A 22712-nucleotide genomic window follows, 5' to 3' on the forward strand; every position below is an offset into this window, starting at 1 on the left:
GGGCCCTGGGGAATGTTACTGAACAAAGAGACTTAGGGGTGCAGATGCATAGTTCCTTGGAAGTGGAATCACAGATGGACAGGGTGGTGATGGCAGCAATTGGCACATTTGCTTTCATTGGGCAGAACATGGAGTATAGGAGTTGGGACATCATGTTTAATCCAGCAGGTTTTGACATGGATGAGTGATAGGCTAATATGACTGAATAAGGGCACATGTATTAGCAGAGGCTGTAATTCCTCCTGCTAAACTCTGGGTAATAATGTAAACGACTGCTAAATCCTTAAATGTAGATATATGCATAAAAACATAGGAATTAGCAGCAGGCCATTTAAGCCTGTTCTGCTATTCACTAAGTTCTTGGCTGATCTTATTGTTAAAACATGGAATTAGCCACATTAAACAGAAAGCAAAAAAATGATCATATCTGTTCATTATTTTGGTGCAAGTTTTTTTTTAAAAATTCATTTATGGGATGTGGGTGTTGCTGGCTTGTCAAACATTCTAACAATGGATAAGAATAAACTACAGTTAAACACAAAGAAATTAAAAGGAAAGCATTCACTTCATCCACCCACATAAATGAAACTTTAATGGCTGGAGTCCACAACTTATCCATATTCCCAAATTTTACAAATCCCATAAATACAGTAGCAATTTTCTCCACATTAGCATTTTTCCCGTGAGACATGTTAAATCACTGCTGTGTCTCTCCAGTGTTAGGAACAATTAATGGTTTGGCCTACATTCATAAACATACTAAGATACCAAGCTGTCAAATATACACAGGTCTGAACACAGTTATGACATGAGCAAAATTGCACAATAATCAATATCTTAAATATCCAAATAAAAGTAATTCCTCATTGTGTAGAGAAAAACAAATGTGTCGCAAACACAATTTACATGATTTGTTTCTAAATTAGCTATATTTCTAATGAGCCACCTTTACTATACGCACTTGAAGCAAACATTGTTTTGATTTCAAACAAAAACATTCTTTAAACAAGTATTAATAGATTAAAAGTATTACCACCAAAATGCAGAGCAAAAAAAAAATCACAGTATATTAAATTTATCAGTAATCATCAGGGTAGTGCGGTGCTACAACAAAACTTCACATTAAATCACACAGGCAATTGTAAGCAGTTCCAAATAAGCTAGGGAAATAAATCAGCCACTGTTGACTGAACCATCAAGGAAATGAGCTTTCCACAAACATATGCACAAAATTCTGCAAATGCTTTTGAAGTCTGATGATCATTAAGCAGCAAGAAATGCATTTCTTTCAGCTAGTATTGCTCACAATGGATCAGGAGATCCATGTGTAAAACTAAACTTTTTAATTTTCAAAGACAGAAACAGATCTAGAGAAACATCTGAAAACTCAAATGCAACATGAACTTACAAAAACAAACGGCTCCACCAAGCTACTGCACAAAAAGAAAATGCATTTATACTATTTAATTTACTTAACATTAATTATGATTATCGTCCAATCAAACAAAATATCCTTACTATTAGTTAACTATGCACTCATGGAAAATGGAAAAATGAAAAACTAGAATTATGCCATTGTACACTACTATATTTTTAAGGGACTGGAATATCAAATAATGTTGTGAGCCTTATTTCCTTTGGTGTTAATTTTCAATCTCATTAGTGTGGTGCTTTTCTAAGAATCAACACAAAGTTTTGAAAAGACAGCTTTTCTTGTGCTAACCAAATGCCTGTTACAAAGATTAGGCTCCAGACAACAATAAACAGCAGTGCATTCCTCAACTTTGAATGCTATTAGTGGTCAACAAAGATCAGTTACAAGTTTCATACAACAGAAAGCAATAACTGAATGAAAACGCTTATCCCAGGTGAAATACATGTCTTGCAAGCTGGTGGAGTTCTAGATATTGAAAGCCTCATCAACAAAAAAAAACACAGGAGGCTTCAGTAGTGCAGTGTTCCAGTGGTGTGATGTTTCTGAAGATTTCTCCTACAGGAAAGCACTTGGATTTGCCCGTGGATCTTTCTGGTTCCTATATCTATGTGTTAACCACACACCCAGGATCTGAAACAAACACATTTGTAAATTACCAAAGAGATAATGTGCATGAACAACTTGATTAAAAGGTTAAAGTTGAAACTTCAAGAAAAGTGGTAAACTTTTATATAATTACATGTATGACAATGAAAATAATTAACAATTGTTGCCAAGTTTAAAACGGATGAAGCAGGGAAGCAACAGTGAAAAATAATTAAATGAAATGAAATAAGCAGGTAACTCCTCATTAATCACTTTTCTACTGAGCATAAAATCTGTGTTTACTCTTTGTGCTTAGACCAATGCTTCTCAAACTTTTTCTCACTGTAGCCCCATTTCCATGCTTAATAATTGTTGTGACAGTGAGAACCAAGAGTAGGGGGCTGGCAAGAGCAGGAGCACAGCTGTTATAAACTGGTTAGAGCTCCACAGTGACCATTGCTGCCTTAGAGGTAGGCCTGGCTTAGATCATGTCTCCTCTGGTCAGAAAAGCACTGACTGAAATTGTTGTACCCATGTGTGCCCAAGTTGTAAAATATACACCAACGGAGCTTTCTCTTGGGTTTCATATAGCTCCAAAGTGACTTGATAGAATTGCAATTCTCAACGAGTGAAATACAGTCGAAAAGATACATATGAATATACAAACATATGAATTAGGAGCAGAAGCAGGCAACTTAGCAACTTGAGCCTGCTCCAGCATTAAGATAGATCATGGCTAATTCAATTACTCCATATTCCTACCTAGCCACAATAAATTTTCACCCATATACTCAACAAGAATCTACCTAGCACAGGTTTACAAAGAATCAAGGAATTTAAATTGCCTTTCAAAAGAAGAGTGTTCCAAAGCCTTTCATTCCTGAGAGAAAACACTTTTCCTTTTCTGTCTTAAATGGGTGAACTTTAATTTTTGAACAGTATAAACTGACTCTAGAATCTCCCACAGGGGAAGCATTCTTTCCACATTCACCTTGTCATGGCATCTTTATGCTTCAATCACACGGCCTTTCATTCTTCTAAACTCCAGCCGATAAAAGCCTATCCATTCCAACATAAGGCAACCCATCCACTCCAGGTATTTGTCTAGTAATCTTTCTCCAAACCACGTCCAATAAATTTACATGCTTCCTTAAACAAGGAGAACAATACTGTACACAATAATCCATGATTTGGAGATGCCGGTGTTGGACTGGGGTGTACAGAGTTAAAAATTACACAACATCAGGTTATAGTCCAACAGGTTTAATTGGAAGCACTAGCTTTCGGAACGACGCTCCTTCATCAGGTGGCTCCTGCATCACAACCACCTGATGAAGGAGCAGCGCTCCAAAAGCTAGTGCTTCCAATTAAACCTGTTGGACTATAACCTGGGTTGTGTGATTTTTAACTTTGTAATACAATAATCTAGATATGGTCTCACCAATTAACTGGATAGCTGAAGCATCATCTCTCTAGTTTTATATTCAATTCCCACATTGCACTCCAGTTGCCAGATCTTTACCTACCCAATTTTCCTAGCTACATCCCCTTGCAGCTTCCTTATGTCCTTTTCCAAATGTACATTTCTACCTAATCGTGTATCATCAGCAAATTTAACAAGCATACTTTTTATCATTTTATCCATGTCATTTATATACATTGTAAGTTAAAGCCAAGCACTGATGTTTGTGCCACATTACATATTCTGTGTTGCCAAACAGAAAATGACTTGTCTACTTTCTTTATCCATGCCATTCCATCATCCCCGACACCAATAATTTTGGGATGTGGCACTTTAGCAACTGCCTTGTGGAAACCTAAAGAGTATATTTGCTGATAATATATGCTTTGGATAAAGGACTATTTCTTGGAAGTTCTCTTTCTCAAAACCATTGACTCTGCCTAATTATCTTCAGCTTCACTAGGCACCTTGTTATAATATCTTTTAATAACAGTTTCTAACATTTTCCCTACAAGAAACATTAAACTAATTGGTTTGCAGTGTCCGTCTCCCTCCCTTGTTGAATGGAAGAGTTACATTCATTACTTTCCAATCTAGTAGAATCTTTCTTGAATCAATTCAATTTGGAAAATGAAAACCAATGCATCAACTATCTCATAAGCTAGTTCTTTTAAGACCTTAACTGGAGTCCAGCAAGACCTGAGGACTAGTTAGCTGTAACAATTTGCTCTCCAACCACTTGCCTTATAACACTTTTGAAGGCTTCCCTGTCCATTTCTGGATTTATGGTTATCCCTGGGATGTTAATCGGTTCCCCTGTAAAATACCTATTCCACATCTCTTTAATTAGCATTTATTAATTCGCTAGATAAGCTTTCAATAGGGTTAATTGGGGATCATCACCACGGATTTGCAAAAGGAAAGAGACAAATTTAATTTTTTGTGAGGAGGTAACCAGGAGTGTTGATGAGAATAATGCAAATAGTGTGGCGTTCATGGATTTATGCAAAGCTTCTGATTACATCCCTCATGGCCCAGGCTAGTCAAAATAAAAGTAACAGCACATTGGATCAAAAACTGGCTGAGAGACAAGAAACAGAAGATGATGGTAGAGGGATGTCCCTGTGATGAGAATTTTGTTTTCCGTGGGGCTCCACAGTGTTCTTACAGCTTGTGGTGCACACATTTAATATGGGTATAAATGTTGGGTGTACAATCAAGAAATTTGCGGATTACACAAATAAGTGCAGTGTGGTAAATAATGAGGAGGATATCAACCACCAGCTGATCAGTCAAACAGGGCAGTGGCAAATGGAATTCAATCCTGAAAAGTGAGAGATAGTGCATTCTGAGATGACTAACAAGGCAAAGGATTACATGACCCTGAAAGCACTGAAGATCAAAGGGACCTTGATATGCATATCCACAGGTTCCTGATGGTAAAAGGTAGATAAGGTGGTTAAGAAGGACACTTGCAGAGGCATAGAATACAAGAACAGAGAGTTATGGTGGAACTGTATAAAGCTCTAGTTGGCCACAACAGAGGAGAACTGCATAGCATTCCAGTCACCACAATATAGGAAGGATGCGATTGCACTAGAGACTGTGCAGAGGAGTTTTTCCACAACTCTGCCTGGGTAGAAGGGTCTGAGTGAGAAGGAAAGGTTGGACGGATTGGAGTTGTTTTCCTTGGAGCAGCAAAGTTGAGAGAGGAATGGAGCTTTAAGGGGAAGGCACGTTTTTCCATTTTTCAGATGCATCAATAACCAGGGCACAGATTTAAGGTGAGAGACAGAGGGCTAAGAGAGGAGTTAAGCGTAATATTTTCACCCAGAAAATGCTGCGAGATTGGAATTTACTGCCTTAAAGACTGGTTGAATCAGAAACTTTAGTAATGTTCAAGCATTGTCATAGCGTCCAGGGCTTTGGGCCAAGAGCTGGAAAATATTAGTGTAGTCAGACCCTTGTTGACTGGTATGGAAACAATGGCTCCAATTTATGAGTCTACAAGCAGCTCACTAGGGGACTCCTGGTGCGATAATATAGTTTGTGATGTGAGGGGTTTTCGGAGTGGAAAAAGAAACAAGAAAATGTATCAGCTTGCTTTTGATTTACCAGAATCCCGAAGTGACTTTTGCTTAGGAAAATGCATAGATCGGAAAGCTTGTGTCAGTGTACCGAAGACCAATGGATGACCAGTTTCTCCTGGGGAAAGCATTATTTAGGAAATAGGTTACCTCAGCGTAAGGGTTTTAGGTTGAAAATTCCAGACCACATGTGCTTATTTTGGAAACTGGAAGGGGTGATTTGAAACTATGAATGCTTAACCTCAATTGAGGGAATAATTGTGGAAGAGGGTATCAAACTCCTAAGGCCAGGAATTGAAACAAATAGTTAAGTCAAACCAATAGATGTGATGGAGAACAGAGCTCTCTCTGGTATTTGTGTGCTGTGAAGTGAGGGTTTTGGGATAGATGGGGTTTTTCTCTGCCATGAGTGTCAAAAATGTGTCAAATTTTGTTCTAATGAAATAGCTTGGTTTGTTCCATTCTATTTTCAAATCATTTGGGTAATAAAATTGTTTTATTGTTAAAGACAAACCTGCAGCATTGTGTGTGCTTGTAATTCAGTGAAAGACTACCATATTAAATGTATAAAATATGATCAATGAAGCGAGGTTTCAATCTGAGATCAGACTTGGCCAGTTGTAACATTAGCTTTTATCAGAAATATGACATCAATGAAGTGCAGTTCAGATCAGTAGCACAGTACAATGCTCAATCACAAACTGATGCAACTTCAAAAAAGATTTATAAATTACAGAATGTATTCTTTAGGCAGTTTGAATCTTGGTTACTTTGGAGCTGTAGAATGTTACGTACATTTATTATATTCTTGGGCTGAAATTCCAAAGGGAATTAGTTGAAGAGTAACCATGTTAGAAAGAAAAAAAAAAATCCGCTTCATGCTAGACAATGGCTGAAACAATATTTAAATTCAATTATCCATTGAACAGAAGTTGAATAACATGGGAGTACAAAAACAAGGAGGTATGCTGAACTTGTCAAAGACACTTGTTAGGTATCAGCTAGAGTTTGTGTTTTGCAGTTTTGGGCACTATGATTAAATTAAATGGAAATGTCGACGAGTTTTAAAAGAACGGCTCCCGCGATGAGAAACTTCAGTTACGAGGAAAGATTAAAGACTTTAGGACTATTCAAGTTGGGAAGAAGCCCAAGAGGAGGTCAAGAAGTAAAATTTTCAAATTCATGAAGAGTCAGGGTAGAGTAGAAAGTGAGAAACTGTTCTCATTTGTAAAAGGATCAAGCTTGATGGGCTTCAGGTCTGGCAGTAAATGTGGAGAGAAAACAGATTTAATATTTCTTCAGAACTGAGGAAAGATGGAATTTATACTGATGACGTGGAGGTGGGGGTTGGGAGGTGAGAATGGATAGGTGAAAAGGGAATCCAGTGAGACAGACAGAGAGAAAACAAAATGTTAGGCAGACAAAAGGGATGGAAATGGTAAGCCAGGAAAGAATAGAACCAAGGAGTTATAAATGGGTGAAAATGGTTTGACTACCAAAAGTAACCCATGTCAACACAGGATCTGTTGTGTGAAGGTCAGTAGGAGACCTAGACTGTGGTATTCATATTCTAACAGTATTAAACTCAATATTGAGTCCTGAAGGCTATAATATCCCCAAGCAGAAGATGAGGTGTTCCTCTTGCATCGAGTCTAGGTAGAACTGCAGCAGGGCTATCTTTTTCTCCCTCTCCATTCGCTAACACCAAAGCATCAGCAGCAAAAATACTACCTTTTTCTAGAGGCTATCAGTTCTGAATAAAGGCCACTGGAGTTGAAACAACAACTCTACATTTGTTCCACAGCCCTGCTGAATTCCTCCACAAATTTCTGTTTTATATTTCTGTAGTTCTTTGCTTTATACAAAAGAAGCAGTTGTGATGGGAGGGAAAAAACGATTTTCATACAAGTGGTCTGAATTTGGAATGCAATGCTTTCAAGAATGGTAAAAGCAGGCTCAACCGTGGTATTAGAGGGGAAATAAATGATTATTTAAATCAGAACAGTGTGCAAGGGCATGGGGAAAAGGCAGGAGAATGGCAATAAGCCATGATGCTCACTTGATGAGCTAATACAAACAGCTGGCCTTAAAATCTTCCTTTGGCACTGTCCCAGTTCTGTGATTCTACAATAAATATAAGATTCATTTTGTTTTTCTGCTGTCACCTCTCAAGTCATGCAGCTGTAGTTCAACAACTTCTCCATCACTGAACATACCTCCACTCAAAAATAAAACACAAAAAACAAAAGCACAATTTGCAGAAAATATCACAACTGTTACATCACAAACAACTTTTGAAATCAGTAGGAGCAAAACAGAAATGCTGGTAATGACCTTACTCATCAAATAAACTTGTCAAAATAGGAGCATTAGAAATATTGAAGTTATTGAGAATAGACCCCATGACACTGCATATATCTTGTTGTCTACTGCAACACTCCCATGCCATACTAAACAGCTAATGACTACTTTTGAAAATTCTCCTGAATATGCATACTGTATAAATTGGAACTCTAACAATGGAAATATGAACTTTGTATTGATCTCATTATAGAAGATACAAAAACTATTTGGATTTTGCAAAACTTGAATGTGAAAACCACTTCTAATGTTAACAGAAGTATTTAAGTGTTTTAAAGAAAATAAGAACTTTGCCGACCTCAGTGAAACTGAAGAAAAGACCTACACCACCGACAAATCTCAGTACTTCACCAGCGTAGGTTTTTAAGATCGGTCCACATAGATGACATTCATTAGCAGCAGCACAATGCTGGAACAAGAGAACAATGGCAGTGATTGTATTTTTTTTACAATTCATGTGTTACTTTCAACAACAAAATTTGCACTTTTGATTTCTTTGGTGTACTCCAACAGTTTCCATTCAACAATTCAAAGTTGTCATATGCAAACAGAAGAAATGTAAAATTAATACAATGTTCATTTTTCCTTCTTGGTTGCCCCCAACTTTCCAAGACATCATGGCAACTCTTGGCGTAACAAGGGAAAAGTGCACAATACTGGAATCAAAGACCTTGTAGCACAAGAGAAGACCACGGAACTCATTTTGTTAATGACTTCCAGCTCTCTATGTATTTATTACAAAAATAGTCAGGTACGTATTATCTGAAGACAATATATGGATCCATTATTTTTAAGGACCTCATACATGCAATTGGGGCATTTTTGAACATCCTAAGAAACCAAAACAAAAACAAAAACGCTGGATAGGAATTTATTGACAATAGCCTTAAAATTCCAATATACACTAGTTGTCTTCAAATCAAAGCCTTCAGTAAAAGTATCTGACAAAAGATAACGGATTCAAAACAGCTCAAATTTCAAACAGTGACAATGATTTATAAAATCTATATATTCATATTTATACAAATCATTCCCACCACACTGCACCAGTCATATGCCATATCAAACAGCAAACCACTTTGGAAATGACACACACACACACACACACACACACACACACACAAACCTTGATTATCCAAAGGACACAGGTGGGGAGTATTTTGTTCAGATAATCCAAAACTCAAATTTCAAACACAGTGACATTGATTTATAAAATCTTTATATTCATATTTACACCAATTACCAATATCTTATCAGTTTGACTAAGGTTTTTTTTTGGTCTACAGATTACAGAGTGCTCACAGATTAAGAACTTTCCCAATTTCCTATCAATAAGTTTAATTTTTAAAAACACAATGCTGGAACAAGAGAACAGGTAGCCTCCAGGTTCCTGCAAGCAGCGGAGTCCAATTTAGATACCAGAGAACCCCTGGTGATGGGCAGAGGACCCTCATTCCTGGTGGGCCTGGAGATCCTCCCTGCCTGAGTACTTCAGCAGACACTGGTCATTCTCTAGGAGAAAGTGAGGACTGCAGATGCTGGAGATCAGACTAGAATGTGATGCTGGAAAAGCACAGCAGCTCAATCAGCTTCCGACATTTTGGGCATAAGCCCTTCATCAGGAATGACGCTTGGGGGCCAGGGTCTGAGAGATAAATGGGAAAGGGTGGGGTGGGGGGCTATGGGATGTCTGAAATGGTGGTGAAAAAGCATTTGTTGAGTGTGTGAATTCTTCTGAGGAGGTAAAGCAACAGAGGTCCTTTGCAGGTCTGGGATAGTGTGGCCCTAAGCTATGGCAGAGCTGACTGCAGGGAAAGTAGGTGGCGGCTCATGGCTGCGAGTGTGGAGCAGAGGATCCAGAAAGAGAACCGTTTCTTAGAGCCCCACTCCACTCTCCCATTTATCTCTCAGCCCCGGTCCACAAGCCTCATTTCTGATGAAGGGCTTATGCCCAAAATGTCGATTCTCCTGTTCCTTGGATGCTATCTGACCGGCTGTGCTTTTTCAGCACCACACCCTTGACATTGTCCGTTCTCTGGATGATTATATTTCCCATTCCACTCCTCTCCACCGACTGCAGCAGTCTGGCTACAAAAGCCATTTTTCTTTTAAATTTAAGATACAAGGAATGTAATATAGAGGGTGCCTTAATGTTAATGCATTCTCTCTCTAACTTCCATTCCAGCCTGCAGTTTATTTTAAGCTGGAAGGGCTCTGACTGGTCATGAAATGTCAAGAACTCTCTAGTCATTCTTATCCAGCAAACAAGTAACCAGAACAATCAAGCGAAAGTTGCAGAGAGGAACCAAATTCTGCACAAGGGCCAAGCTCAGCAACCATAAATAGTGTTGCTGTCTGTTTCTCAACCCCAGAAGGAAACTTCCTTTGCGAATAGCTGTCAGTCTGCATTTAGAGTTCACTCTCCAATGGCACCGCCTCTACCAGAGTCCATTTGCCATTCAATCAACATTCTCAATAACATTCAATCAACAATAGTGCTGCTTTGCTCCTTGAATTTGGTATTCTTGCAAATTGTCTTATTGAATGCAAGATGAAAACAACGTGTGTCTTTTCACAGGAATGAGCTTAAGTGCATTTTTTTGGAAAGTGGAAGCTTCCCAGTTGGCAGAACTATAATTTGAACCGAGTGTAAACTGGTACAAATTCATCTTAGCAGAGTACTGTAACGTGGGGCTTTAATGTTATATTACTGAGTCACATTGATGTACAGCTAGTAAAGCTTTGCACTCATCCAAATGTCAGCAGAGCTTTGCACTGAATTATTCTGGACAGAAATGACCAGGAACTATTTTTTTGGCTTAAAGATTTACTCTGAAAGGACAACTAGTAAGGTTGCCATTCTGCTTCCATGTTCTAATTTACATTTTGCACACTTACAGCTTTGCAGGTTTCATTTAGGTTCGCTTCATTAAAGCCACAACAGTTCAAGTATACTTCCACATCTCCTCTGGTTTCCACGGATTTGTTCCATCCAACTTCCAGAAAATGATTCTGAAAGAAAACCATAACATTACCTTGCATTTTAATCGAGCAATTCCTCAATGAAAGAACTTGCGTTTCCATAGTCTTGGGACATTACATGGAAATTTCAGAAATTAATGATAAAACAGGTAGTCAGAACCTCAATATAATGTACTAACCAAAAGACAGCTCCTCTAATATCATCTTACTCCAATCCTATCTTTACTTCTTGGCCATACACAGAGGGCGTAGATAAAAGTGCAATTGCATCCAAAGTTAAAGTCCGATGAACAGTGATGCAATAAAATTGTAGGCAGGATGCAGATAGCTTGAGGCATTAATAAACCAAGTCTGCAGTCTGTTGTGGGCAATAACTTAATCAAGGCAGAGCATCAGTGGGTGCAGCGCTGGAGGCTATCTAGTGGGAAATAGAAGGCTAACAATTAATTGAAAAAAGAACTATGAACCAACAAGCATGACTCAAGGGTCCAGCAGAGGTGCATATTTCCCTCAGTGGTTATAGCAGTGTGCACTAGTAATGCCATTATAACTGAGGAGGGGTGAGAGCATGGAGATTAAAACATATGAATCAAGGAATGAAAAAATTCAGGGACAAATGGAGAGAGAAAGCTATATCCAAAGAATCAGTACTGGAAAAGAAGCTGGTTCCAGGAAATGTAACAGGAAATAGAATGCAAAACCAGTAGCATTTTGGCACAGTGTCATCCAGGGAAGGGTGACTGAAGAGTCAGTAACCAGTAGGCTGCAGGCAGAAAGCGTTAGCGGTCATGCTGCAACATGGAAGCATAATCCAGGATAGGATATGAACCATCAGAAACAGTTTCCCAGTTGAACACTTACGTGATGCATTTGTGCATAGGCTAAAGAAATTGATGCATTCATTGCAACTCTTTCATTCGAATTTTATGCAAAAACAGGAGGGGGTAATCTTAGAGACTGCCAAACTCTGTTGCATTCTCATGGCCACACCCTAACCAATCAGCTGTCTGATCTGAGAATTAAGATTGGCAATTAACTGTTCTTGTTGCATTGCCAAGCTAATGTTGGCTGAACCAGTTAGCACCCTCTTTTCCATACCACAGTGTCTCATTTTATCAAGTCTGTTGTTTACATTCTAATCCTGATGAATGCACATCAAATGGCTTCAACTTCTCAACTTCTTTTAGCAAAATTAGATACAGACATCTCTGATATACTACTCCTAATGCATTCTTTAAAAAAAAATCACTGATTAAGAAAACACACGTTTCTATAGGGAACAAAATAAAAATATGAGGGCCAAAACTGTTGGGCCAAAAGTGTGGCCCTTCCTACCCATTACCTTGTCCAATGTTAGCTGATTTGACCTATCCCACGATTCTAGCCTTGGCAATTACTAAAGTTATAAATCTTTCAGTGGATGTGATTTATATTCACAACTGAGAAGGTCAACCACGAAAAATGCTTGTTGGTAAATCCAATGCATCAAATCAACAATTAAGCTGAAGGAAAATTAGGCTTGTTCAAATCAAGTCAAAGGAGAAATGGAGAAGCGTTTCTGAATTTACAAAATAATGGAGAACTGTCTCACCTGTTGATTTTCATTCAGTGCGAGGCTTGCACAGGAGATGGAGAACTGCACCACAAACACCAAAAACAAAATGATCATATACTATCAACCGGTAGTCAAGGAAAAAAAAACATTAATCATTTGCGGACCTTATGGCATATGATAATGCGCAATTGCCAGATTAGAATATTTTTGACTTTCTCAAAAATCAACCAACTTGTTAAGTTTCATAGAACCCCTACAGCGTGTAAACAGGTCCATTTGGCCCAACAAGTCCACACCAAACCTCCAAAAAGTAACCTACGCAGACCCCATTCCCCTACTACTCTACATTTACCCCTGACAAATGCACCTAAACCTACACGTCCCTGAACAGTATGGACAATTTAGCCTGGCCAATTCACCAAACCTGCATATCTTTGGATTGAGAGAGGAAATCGGAGCACCCAAAAGAAAGCCACACAGACACAGGGAGAATATGAAAACTCCACAGACAGTTGCCTGAGGCTGGAATTGAACCTGGGTCCCTAGCACTGTGAGGCAGCAATGCTAACCACTGAGCTACCATGCCATTTAATCAATAATTTTGAAAATGAAATTACTTTTATGTGGTGAGTTGTTAGGATTGGAAATGTGTTTCAATTTTTAATTGTGCTCACAAAAGAGAATTCGATAAGCACCTACAGATAAAAATTTTACAAAGTTTATGGGTGCATAGAGAGGACAACGAGACTAACTACATTGTTCTCACAAACAACTAATGCAGACACAACAGGCAAAATGGCCTCCTGCACTATAATCAAACTAACATTATTTTAGGAAAGCATAAAAATTATATATCTAATTTCAATAATGTCATTCAGATATCAAATTCCTGCTGGAGGATTAGAAACAGCATTGATTTTCATTTAATCCCTGAGCAATTAGAAAACACTCTGCACCTATTATTTGGAAAATACTTTAACTTCCATTTCTATGTGAACAGGTCAGAGTTAGGAAAGCTGATAGCTTGGGAAAAGGGAAGGAAAAAGCAGCGAGAATGTTGAGAAGGCAGCAATGTTTTCTTGTCAACAGAAAGCTGGGAATGTTATTGCAGAGGTCAAAAAAGAACCTAAAGACAGAATATGTCCTATTTAAGAGGGAGCTAGTTAATGTTGTTGACTACTGCATGGTTACAGATAATGTTAACAGAGCAGGTTTGATTCCCTTACAGTCTGAGGTAGATTTGGGATCTGCCTCCTCACCTACCCCTGCTAGTGGTGGACATTGACAGTTTTCAGTGGTGGATTGCCAAAGAAACAGTTCAAGCAAAGGACTTACCTTCAAGCAGAGCACACGTGAATAAATTAATCATATTTAAGCCAAATAGATTGTCCTGCTGGTGTGGGAAACATATGAAGAGTTCTTTGTTACATAATTTTGTGAAGACAAGTTCCACCACTTAAACAAAGGGAGTTGGATACTTAAGCTTCTCTGTAATTCCATTATTTCAGTTTTGCAATTCACATTTAGCCTCATGGGTTAAATTCCCAAACTGGCTTGTATTACTCTGAAGATCCCTCTTTCTCAACCTCTCCCCTCACTTGATGCATGGTGACCCTCAAGTTAAACCACCACCATCATCTCTCTCTAGTGATGAGAGAATGGACCTATAGTCCTATAGAGACTTACCTTTTACCTCGTATCTCTGAAAACATTTGCTTAGTCAAAAGAGAATTAAATAACTCATGTGCAAAAACAATGTATTTCATAAAATGGCTGCGTTAAACTGGTAGATACAAGGCTTAAGATCACTGGAAGAGTATTCAACACCAACAAACTCAAGGTAGTAATAATGATAAACCTGATTTTGTATCACTTATTTTCAAGCAAAGTAAAGAACTGCAACGAATGATTATTTGTACAGAAGTCACGACTCTTCAATTCTCGGTCTTTCTGTGAAGGGCACAATTATAACCATATCACCAAGATTTTAATTTTCTATATTTTGAATCATTCAAATTTAATCCAATGTTGTAGTGAAGTAGTTCAAACTATAATCTCAAATCAACTAATTCTTGTTTCTCCTGTTCAAACAACACAAAACAAAAAAATTGGCAGTTTCAAATCTTAAGCAAAAGTCCTAGTTTGGCGGTATTTCAGGTTTGGGTATTATGTTGAGTAGTTGAAGTAATACATATTATATTTCATAAAACTGTTTAATTTCATATCTGAAGAATACTCAATGGTGAAGGAACTTTACTTTTTAAATACAAAAATATATATTTAAAATCAATTTTACTTTAAATTGCCTTCACTTCAATCTTAAAAATAGTACTGTAGAAAGGTTAACCAATTTGAAAACTATTTCCAAACTGCAGCTGTCATCTGCAGCTAATCAAGGCAATATTAAATTATGCAAGCAATGCGTTATGTTCCCTGCAGATACTTGCTCAAGCTTGCGTATCAATGACTAATTATTTACTGTCTTCCTCATATTATTGTTTGCCTATGGACTTTGTGAAAATAATGCAAATTTCACAATCTCATGGCATATTACAGGCCTCATCTAACAGTTCAAGAAGAGAACAGGAATCATTTATTTGTTCAAGGTTAGAAATGTATTCCATCTCATATGCAGAAACATCTTGACTTTTTTTATTCCCTCATGGGATGTGGGCGTCACTGGCTGGGCAGCATTTATTGCCACCCCATCCCTAGTTGCCATTGAATATTTTTAGATATTCTTGATGCTGCTCCTGGCATGCCCTCCTGCACTTTTCATTGAACCAGGGTTGTTTCCTTGACTTGATGGGAAAGGATGGACTGGAAATATGCCAGGTCATGAAATTACAGGTTGTGCTGAAATACAATTCTGATGTTGTTAGCCCACAACACCTCATGGATGCTCAATCTTGAGTTGCTAGGCTGTCCAAAGTCTATCCTATTTAGCACGCCGATGGTGCCACATAATACTTCTCAATGTGAAGATGGGACTTTGTCTCTACACAGACTGTGCAATGGTCACTCTTATCAATACCATCATGTATCTGGCAGATTGATGAAGATGAGGTCGAGTATGTATTCCCTTTTGTTGGTTCCCTCACTGCCTGCCGCAGACCCTGTCTAGTAGCTACGAATGTAGGACCCAACCAGCTCGATTGGTGGTGCTGCTGCTGAGCCAGAATTGGTGGTGGGCAATGAAATCTTCCACCCAGAGTACATTGTGGCCTTGCCATCCTTAGTGCTTTCTCCAAGAGTTGTTCGACATGGAGGACTATTGATTCATCAACTAAGGGAGGACAATGCATAGTAGTCAGCAGGTTTCCTTGCCCATGTTTAACCTGAAGCCATGAGACTTAGTCGAGTCCAGAGTCAATGTTGAAGACTTCCAGAGCAATTCCATCCTAACTGTATCCAACTGTGTTGCCAGCTCTGCTGGGTCTGTCCTGCTGGTGGGACAAGACATATCCAGAGATGGTGACAGTAATGTCTAGAACATTGTAGGGCATGATTCAATGAGTATGAGGCGACATTTAACTCGTCCAAGAGATTTAGGTCCCTTTCCAGGCTATTTTGCAGCCAGTTGAGAGGTTCAGTGGTCCTACTAGTATATAAAGGGAAACAAAATGCTGATCATTTTCTGAATTTTACCAACCTAACAGAGGTTTAGTTAACAGGTATCAGCTAAACAGCTGGCTACGATTTGGTCATTCTGATAAATCTGCAAACTAATTTCTTTTTAATTCCAAGTAGCTTAAAGAGGTCTACTTTGTCAAAAAAACAGCCAACCTTTCAAAGTAAATGCTTCAATTCCAATTTCAAGTCAACAATTGTAGTAAAAAAAAGTTTTTATCAAATGAAGGAATGAAAGCTGAAAATCTTCAGATATTGTTATTATCTACAAGCATTAATATATAGTAAAAGGCAAACAAATCTCAATGTGGGAATTTAAATAGCATATTAAAACTTTATTGGGCATAACTAAAAGAAAACACTGATTTTTTTTCTCCTTCCTGCGATGCATATAGCATCCCACTGGCATAGAGTGCCTGCTGAGGAGTACAGGCACATGCCAATTTTTAACACCTCCTTACACACACACAATTGTTCTGATTTTCAAACCACTGACATGGCAAGTTTTTTTCCCCACTTTTTTAAAACTATTTAAAATTTTGCAGCACGGAATCTGGCTATTCAACTAAATAAAATCACTCTACAGGAGCTTCCTCTCACCTTACTTTGTCTCATCCTATCAACATGTAATTTGATACAATTTTGTCTTGATTCTGAATAATGGGCAGCTAAATTGTAGACCTCAGACAATATTAGAACCCTATGGAAGAGGGCAATATTCTTCAGTTAGAATTCTAAGTAGCAAGAAAGCTAGCTACGTCTGGTGACAACATGTTGGATCATTTTGGCTCATCATAACAGATTTCAATCATGAGGGAAATGACATGGGCTACAGCAAGAAACAAACTAGATGCCGAAAATTCTTGACGTAGAAGTCAGAGCAGTTCTGATGACTCCGGCTCGTCATTTGCTCCAAAAGAACTTTGTGGCAATGGCATCTAAAATGTGCCAGCCTCCTTTGTGACATGTCTCTGACACATTCACTTCTGCACTTCAATACTGCAGTGGCAATTTATCACTGTAATAATGAAGCAAGGACACTTTGCACTCAAGGACATGCACCCAGCTCATGGACTGTACCAAGATGTGTTGCCAACCTGTATGATTGCTCTCTTAGCACTCACTCACTTGGTGCCTTGCCTTTTTGCACATTTCCCCTCAGCCAAAGATACCCACAGGTACTGCTTTGATGCCTTGCAGTTTAGTACATACACAAGCCAGGAAGCTTATCAAAAGTTGTCAGCAGTGCTCAGTCAAGTTAAGGAAAATAGCCATTGGTCAGGGTGTCAAATTGGCACAGTAAGTCATGGGCAGCCTCTGATGCCTCTCCAGGGGCTTGGACACTGCTTGAGGGCAGTGATCGTCAGGATTCAATTCACATAAAGGACAAGGAGCTGTTGGACTGCCCAAAAGTCAGCTATTTCTGCCTGTGGGCTGCTTCCCTCCTGGAATGAGGAAGGATTAAAGGATCTTAAAAACTGTATGACACAGCTGTTACTTTTGGTGCAAGTGGGCAGATGTCCCATGTGAGGGAGCAGGCAGTACTGAGGGAATGCTGGGTTAGTGGCTTCAGGAATGTTGGTGGCAGCAAGTGAGAGCAGACATTACAGGAAATAGGGAGAGTGACAAGTCATGGAGTCTTAATGGGAGGTGGGTAAAATAGAAGAAATAGAGTAAGTGTGAGGTCCGAGAGAAAAAGGTGATGGCACTTATTCTGGCAGAGTGAGGAAGGTCATTGCTGTGCATGCCTCCAGATGGCTGACACAGATGGCAATCTAGGCTGTAAGTGTCATGGCCTCCTCTGATGGTCCTGAGTGTAGAGGATATCCCATCTCTGCACCACTCGGTCCACCCAGGACCTTCAGGTGCCTGCCCACAAAGCAAGACACCAATTTTCCCGTCTCTGCCCTGTCTGGGTCAAATATCAGGAAGCACGCAGGGCAGTTTTGGATTGATGGTGCCTGCCCAGATACACATTGGCCTTTTAAAGATAGTGCCAGTGCCAGGCATACCACCCTATTCCAACATCTCTCAGCATCAACAAGTTGTTTCTGTTACGCCAAGTGGTAGAATGCAGCAAAAGGTGTTTCCTGGGGGCAAGTGTTGGAAGACAGTGAGATTGTGCTAGGGCTCATTGAAAGAAATCCTCCACAACCAAACTAACTTTTAGCCAAAATGTTAAAAAAAAAGTAAGATTCAGTCCAAAGTTTACAAAACTCAGGAAGTTGTCGAATAACTTCAACTGGGAGCAATGTCACCATAGCAAGGTGCGAAGCAGTCTGGCAACCTTCCAGTTCTCACAGATGGCCAACCTGCTCTAAGGCAAATGATAAGTAACTGTAACTTAGACATGCTGCTTCTGCCAGATTAGGTATGTTTGAAATCAGATCCACTAGGATTACTCTCAGCCAAACTACTCCAGCATTGTATATTCCAGAGCGCTCACATGCAGTAAGAAGTGAACTGAAACGGACTAGGGTCTACCAAATTTTGTTTAAAGTTATGAACATCTTATACTAATGGAAAAGGCTGCAAACAAAATATGGGATCAAAAATGGACAGAAGGGGCAAACTTTGTACTACAAGATCGATATTCAAACAGAAAACACAATAGAATTAGACAAATTTAACATGGATTTATAAAAGGGAAATCATGTTGAACAAACTTAACAAGATTTGTTTTTTGGAAAGCATTACCAGTAGAATAGATAAGGGAAAACAAGTGGATATGTTGCATTTCGACTTTCATAAAGCTTTTAATAAAGTCCCACAGAAGAGATTTGTGAGCAAAATCAAAGCACATGGGATTGGGTATTATAGTAGCAAGGATTGAGGACCAGAAAGCAGCCAGGAAACAGAGAGTAGAAATAAATGAATAATTTCCGAGGAGAAGGTTAGTGGTTCATGAAATATGACAGGGATTGATTCTTGAGCCTCAGGTATTCACAATATGCAGTACAATGTGGATAAGGTTTCTGGGTAGTCCAAGATGGAGGACGGGAAAAATTTCTGGCTGTAACTTCCTGCTCCTTTTTGAGGTAATTTAGGTGTTGGAGGTGATTTCCTTAAATTCCAGGAGCAGCAATTACTGTTTTATATGCTGTTGCATTGTTTTCGAACTTTAGAGAAAAAAGGCAAAACAACAGCAATTGTAAAGGGTGACGAACAAACAAAGGTTAGGTCAATGCAGGAGAGAGAGTGAGAGGGAGGGAGTGAGAGGGAGGGAGGGAGTGAGAGGGAGGGAGGGAGTGAGAGGGAGGGAGGGAGTGAGAGGGAGGGAGGGAGTGAGAGGGAGGGAGGGAGTGAGAGGGGAGTGAGAGAGTGGGAGGGAGTGAGAGAGTGGGAGGGAGTGAGAGGGAGGGAGTGAGAGGGAGGGAGGGAGTGAGAGGAGTGAGAGAGTGAGAGGGAGTGAGAGAGTGGGAGGGAGTGAGAGAGTGGGAGGGAGTGAGAGGGAGGGAGTGAGAGGGAGGGAGTGAGAGGGAGGGAGTGAGAGAGTGGGAGGGAGTGAGAGGGAGGGAGTGAGAGGGAGGGAGTGAGAGGGAGGGAGTGAGAGGGAGGGAGTGAGAGGGAGGGAGTGAGAGGGAGGGAGTGAGAGGGAGGGAGTGAGAGGGAGGGAGTGAGAGGGAGGGAGTGAGAGGGAGGGAGTGAGAGGGAGGGAGTGAGAGGGAGGGAGTGGGAGGGAGGGAGTGGGAGGGAGGGAGTGGGAGGGAGGGAGTGGGAGGGAGGGAGTGGGAGGGAGGGAGTGGGAGGGAGGGAGTGAGGGGGGGGAGAGAGGGGGGGGGAGAGAGGGGGGGAGAGAGGGGGGGAGTGAGAGGGGGGGAGTGAGAGGGGGGGAGTGAGAGGGGGGGGAGTGAGAGGGGGGGGGAGTGAGAGGGGGGGGAGTGAGAGGGGGGGGAGTGAGAGGGGGGGAGTGAGAGGGGGGGGGAGTGAGAGGGGGGGGAGTGAGAGGGGGGGGAGTGAGAGGGGGGGGAGTGAGAGGGGGGAGTGGGAGGGGGAGAGGGAGTGAGAGGGGGGAGTGGGAGGGGGAGAGGGAGTGAGAGGGGAGTGAGAGGGAGTGAGAGAGAGGGAGGGAGTGAGAGGGAGGGAGTGAGAGGGAGGGAGTGAGAGGGAGGGAGTGAGAGGGAGGGAGTGAGAGGGAGGGAGTGAGAGGGAGGGAGTGAGAGGGGGGGAGTGAGAGGGGGGGAGTGAGAGGGGGGGAGTGAGAGGGGGGGAGTGAGAGGGGGGGGAGTGAGAGGGGGGGAGTGAGAGGGGGGGAGTGAGAGGGGGGGGGAGTGAGAGGGGGGGGAGTGAGAGGGGGGGAGTGAGAGGGGGGGAGTGAGAGGGGGGGGAGTGAGAGGGGGGGGGAGTGAGAGGGGGGGAGTGAGGGAGGGGGGGAGTGGAGGGGGGAGTGGGAGGGGGGAGTGGGAGGGGGGAGTGGGAGGGGGGAGTGGGAGGGGGGAGTGGGAGGGGGGGAGTGGGAGGGGGGAGAGGGAGGGGGAGAGGGAGGGGGAGAGGGAGTGAGAGGGAGTGAGAGGGAGTGAGAGGGAGTGAGAGGGAGTAAGAGGGAGTAAGAGGGAGGGAGTGAGAGGGAGTGAGAGGGAGTGAGAGGGAGGAGTGAGAGGGAGGGAGTGAGAGGGAGGGAGAGGAGAGGGAGGGAGTGAGAGGGAGGGAGTGAGAGGGAGGGAGTGAGAGGGAGGGAGTGAGAGGGAGGAGTGAGAGGGAGGGAGTGAGAGGGGGGAGTAAGAGGGAGGGAGTGAGAGGGAGTGAGGGAGTGAGAGGGAGGGAGTGAGAGGGGGAGTGAGAGGGAGGGAGTGAGAGGGAGGGAGTGAGAGGGAGGGAGTGAGAGGGAGGGCGTGAGAGGAGGGAGGTGAGAGGGAGGGAGTGAGAGGGGGGGAGGTGTGGGGGGGGAGTGAGAGGGGGGGAGTGGGGGGGGAGTGGGGGGGGGGGGGGAGTGAGAGGGGGGAGGTGAGGGGGGGAGTGAGAGGGGGGGAGTGGGGGGGGGGAGGGGGAGGTGAGAGGGGGGGAGTGGAGGGGGGGGAGTGAGAGGGGGGGGGTGAGAGGGGGGGAGTGAGAGGGGGGGAGTGAGGGGGGGGGTGAGAGGGGGGGGGTGAGGTGGGGAGTGGGGGGGGGGGTGTGAGAGGGGGGGGAGTGAGAGGGGGGGGGAGTGAGAGGGGGGGGAGTGAGAGGGGGGGGGTGTGAGAGGGGGGGGAGTGAGAGGGGGGGGAGTGAGAGGGGGGGGGAGTGAGAGGGGGGGGAGTGAGGGGTGGGGGGGGGGGGGAGTGAGAGGGGGGGGGTGTGAGGGGGGGAGTGGTGGGGGGAGTGAGAGGGGGGGAGTGAGAGGGGGGGGAGTGAGAGGGGGGAGTGAGAGGGGGGGGGAGTGAGAGGGGGGAGTGAGAGGGGGGGGAGTGAGAGGGGGGGGAGTGAGAGGGGGGGGAGTGAGAGGGGGGGAGTGAGAGGGGGGGGAGTGAGAGGGGGGGAGTGAGAGGGGGGGAGTGAGAGGGGGGGAGTGGGAGTGAGAGGGGGAGGGAGTGAGAGGGGTGGGAGTGAGAGGGAGGAGAGAGAGGGGGAGTGAGAGGGGGCGGAGGGAGAGGGGAGAGGGTGAGAGGGGGGGAGTGAGAGGGGGGGGGAGTGAGAGGGGGGGAGTGAGAGGGGGGGAGTGGGAGGGGAGAGGGAGGGAGAGGGAGTGAGGGGAGTGAGAGGGAGTGAGAGGGGAGCGAGAGGGAGCGAGGGAGAGGAGGGGAGCAGCGGGAGAGGGAGGGAGCGAGAGGAGGAGCGAGAGGGAGGAGCGAGAGGGGGAGCGAGAGGGGGGGAGTGAGAGGGGGGAGTGAGAGGGGGGAGTGAGAGGGGGGGAGTGAGAGGGGAGAGGGAGGGGGGAGAGGGGAGGGAGTGAGAGGGAGGAGAGGGGGAGTGAGAGGAGGGGAGTGAGAGGGAGTGAGAGGGAGGGAGTGGAGGGAGGAGAGGGAGGAGGAGGGGGGAGCGAGAGGGGGAGCGGAGGTGAGGAGGGGAGGGGGGAAGTGAGAGGGGGGGAGTGAGAGGGGGGGGAGTGAGAGGGGGGAAGTGAGAGGGGGGGAGTGAGAGGGGGGGAGTGAGAGGGGGGGAGTGAGGAGGGGGGCAGTGAGAGGGGGGCAGTGAGAGGGGGGGAGTGAGAGGGGGGAGTGAGAGAGGGGGGGAGTGAGAGGGGGGGAGTGAGAGGGGGGGGAGTGAGAGGGGGGGAGGAGTGAGAGGGGGGGGAGTGAGAGGGGGGGAGTGAGAGGGGGGGAGTGAGAGGGAGGGAGAGGGAGTGAGAGGGGGGGGAGTGAGAGGGGGGGGGAGTGAGAGGGGGGGAGGAGAGGGGGGGAGTGAGAGGGGGGGTGAGAGAGGGGGAGTGGAGGGGGGGAGTGAGAGGGGGGGAGTGAGAGGGGGGGAGTGAGAGGGGGGGGGATGTGAGAGGGGGGGGGGAGAGTGAGAGGGGGGGAGTGGAGGGGAGAGGGAGGGGGAGAGGGAGTGAGAGGAGTGAGAGGGAGTGAGAGGGAGCGAGAGGGAGCGAGAGGGAGCGAGAGGAGCGAGAGGGGGAGCGAGAGGGGGGGGGAGTGAGAGGGGGGGAGTGAGAGGGGGGGAGTGAGAGGGGGGAGTGAGAGGGGGGAGTGAGAGGGGGAG

The 22712-nt window shown here is 43.5% G+C and overlaps 1 protein-coding gene and 1 long non-coding RNA gene across 2 annotated transcripts in view; both read right to left on the reverse strand.

Annotated features, from left to right (window-relative positions):
- Positions 1 to 571: 571 nt before the first annotated feature.
- The window catches only part of tspan13a (tetraspanin 13a), a 48264-nt gene continuing 26123 nt past the window's right edge, over positions 572 to 22712 (reverse strand). Inside the window, exons 3-6 of the mRNA XM_043689822.2 lie at positions 12504 to 12584; positions 10829 to 10942; positions 8229 to 8339; positions 572 to 2065 (exon numbers count right to left, since the gene is read on the reverse strand). Coding sequence (XP_043545757.1) covers positions 1991 to 2065; positions 8229 to 8339; positions 10829 to 10942; positions 12504 to 12584 — 381 coding nt within the window. The 3' untranslated portion in view covers positions 572 to 1990. The remainder of the gene's footprint in view (positions 2066 to 8228; positions 8340 to 10828; positions 10943 to 12503; positions 12585 to 22712) is intronic.
- Positions 14449 to 22712, reverse strand: part of LOC148149909 (uncharacterized) — a 22489-nt gene continuing 14225 nt past the window's right edge. The window contains exon 2 of the long non-coding RNA XR_015757174.1: positions 14449 to 16068. This is a non-coding gene — a long non-coding RNA (uncharacterized LOC148149909). The remainder of the gene's footprint in view (positions 16069 to 22712) is intronic.

Source organism: Chiloscyllium plagiosum, unplaced genomic scaffold (genome assembly GCF_037043375.1).
Source record: "Chiloscyllium plagiosum isolate Xiang-an unplaced genomic scaffold, Cpla_swu_hap1 HiC_scaffold_5, whole genome shotgun sequence".
NCBI lineage: Eukaryota > Metazoa > Chordata > Chondrichthyes > Orectolobiformes > Hemiscylliidae > Chiloscyllium > Chiloscyllium plagiosum.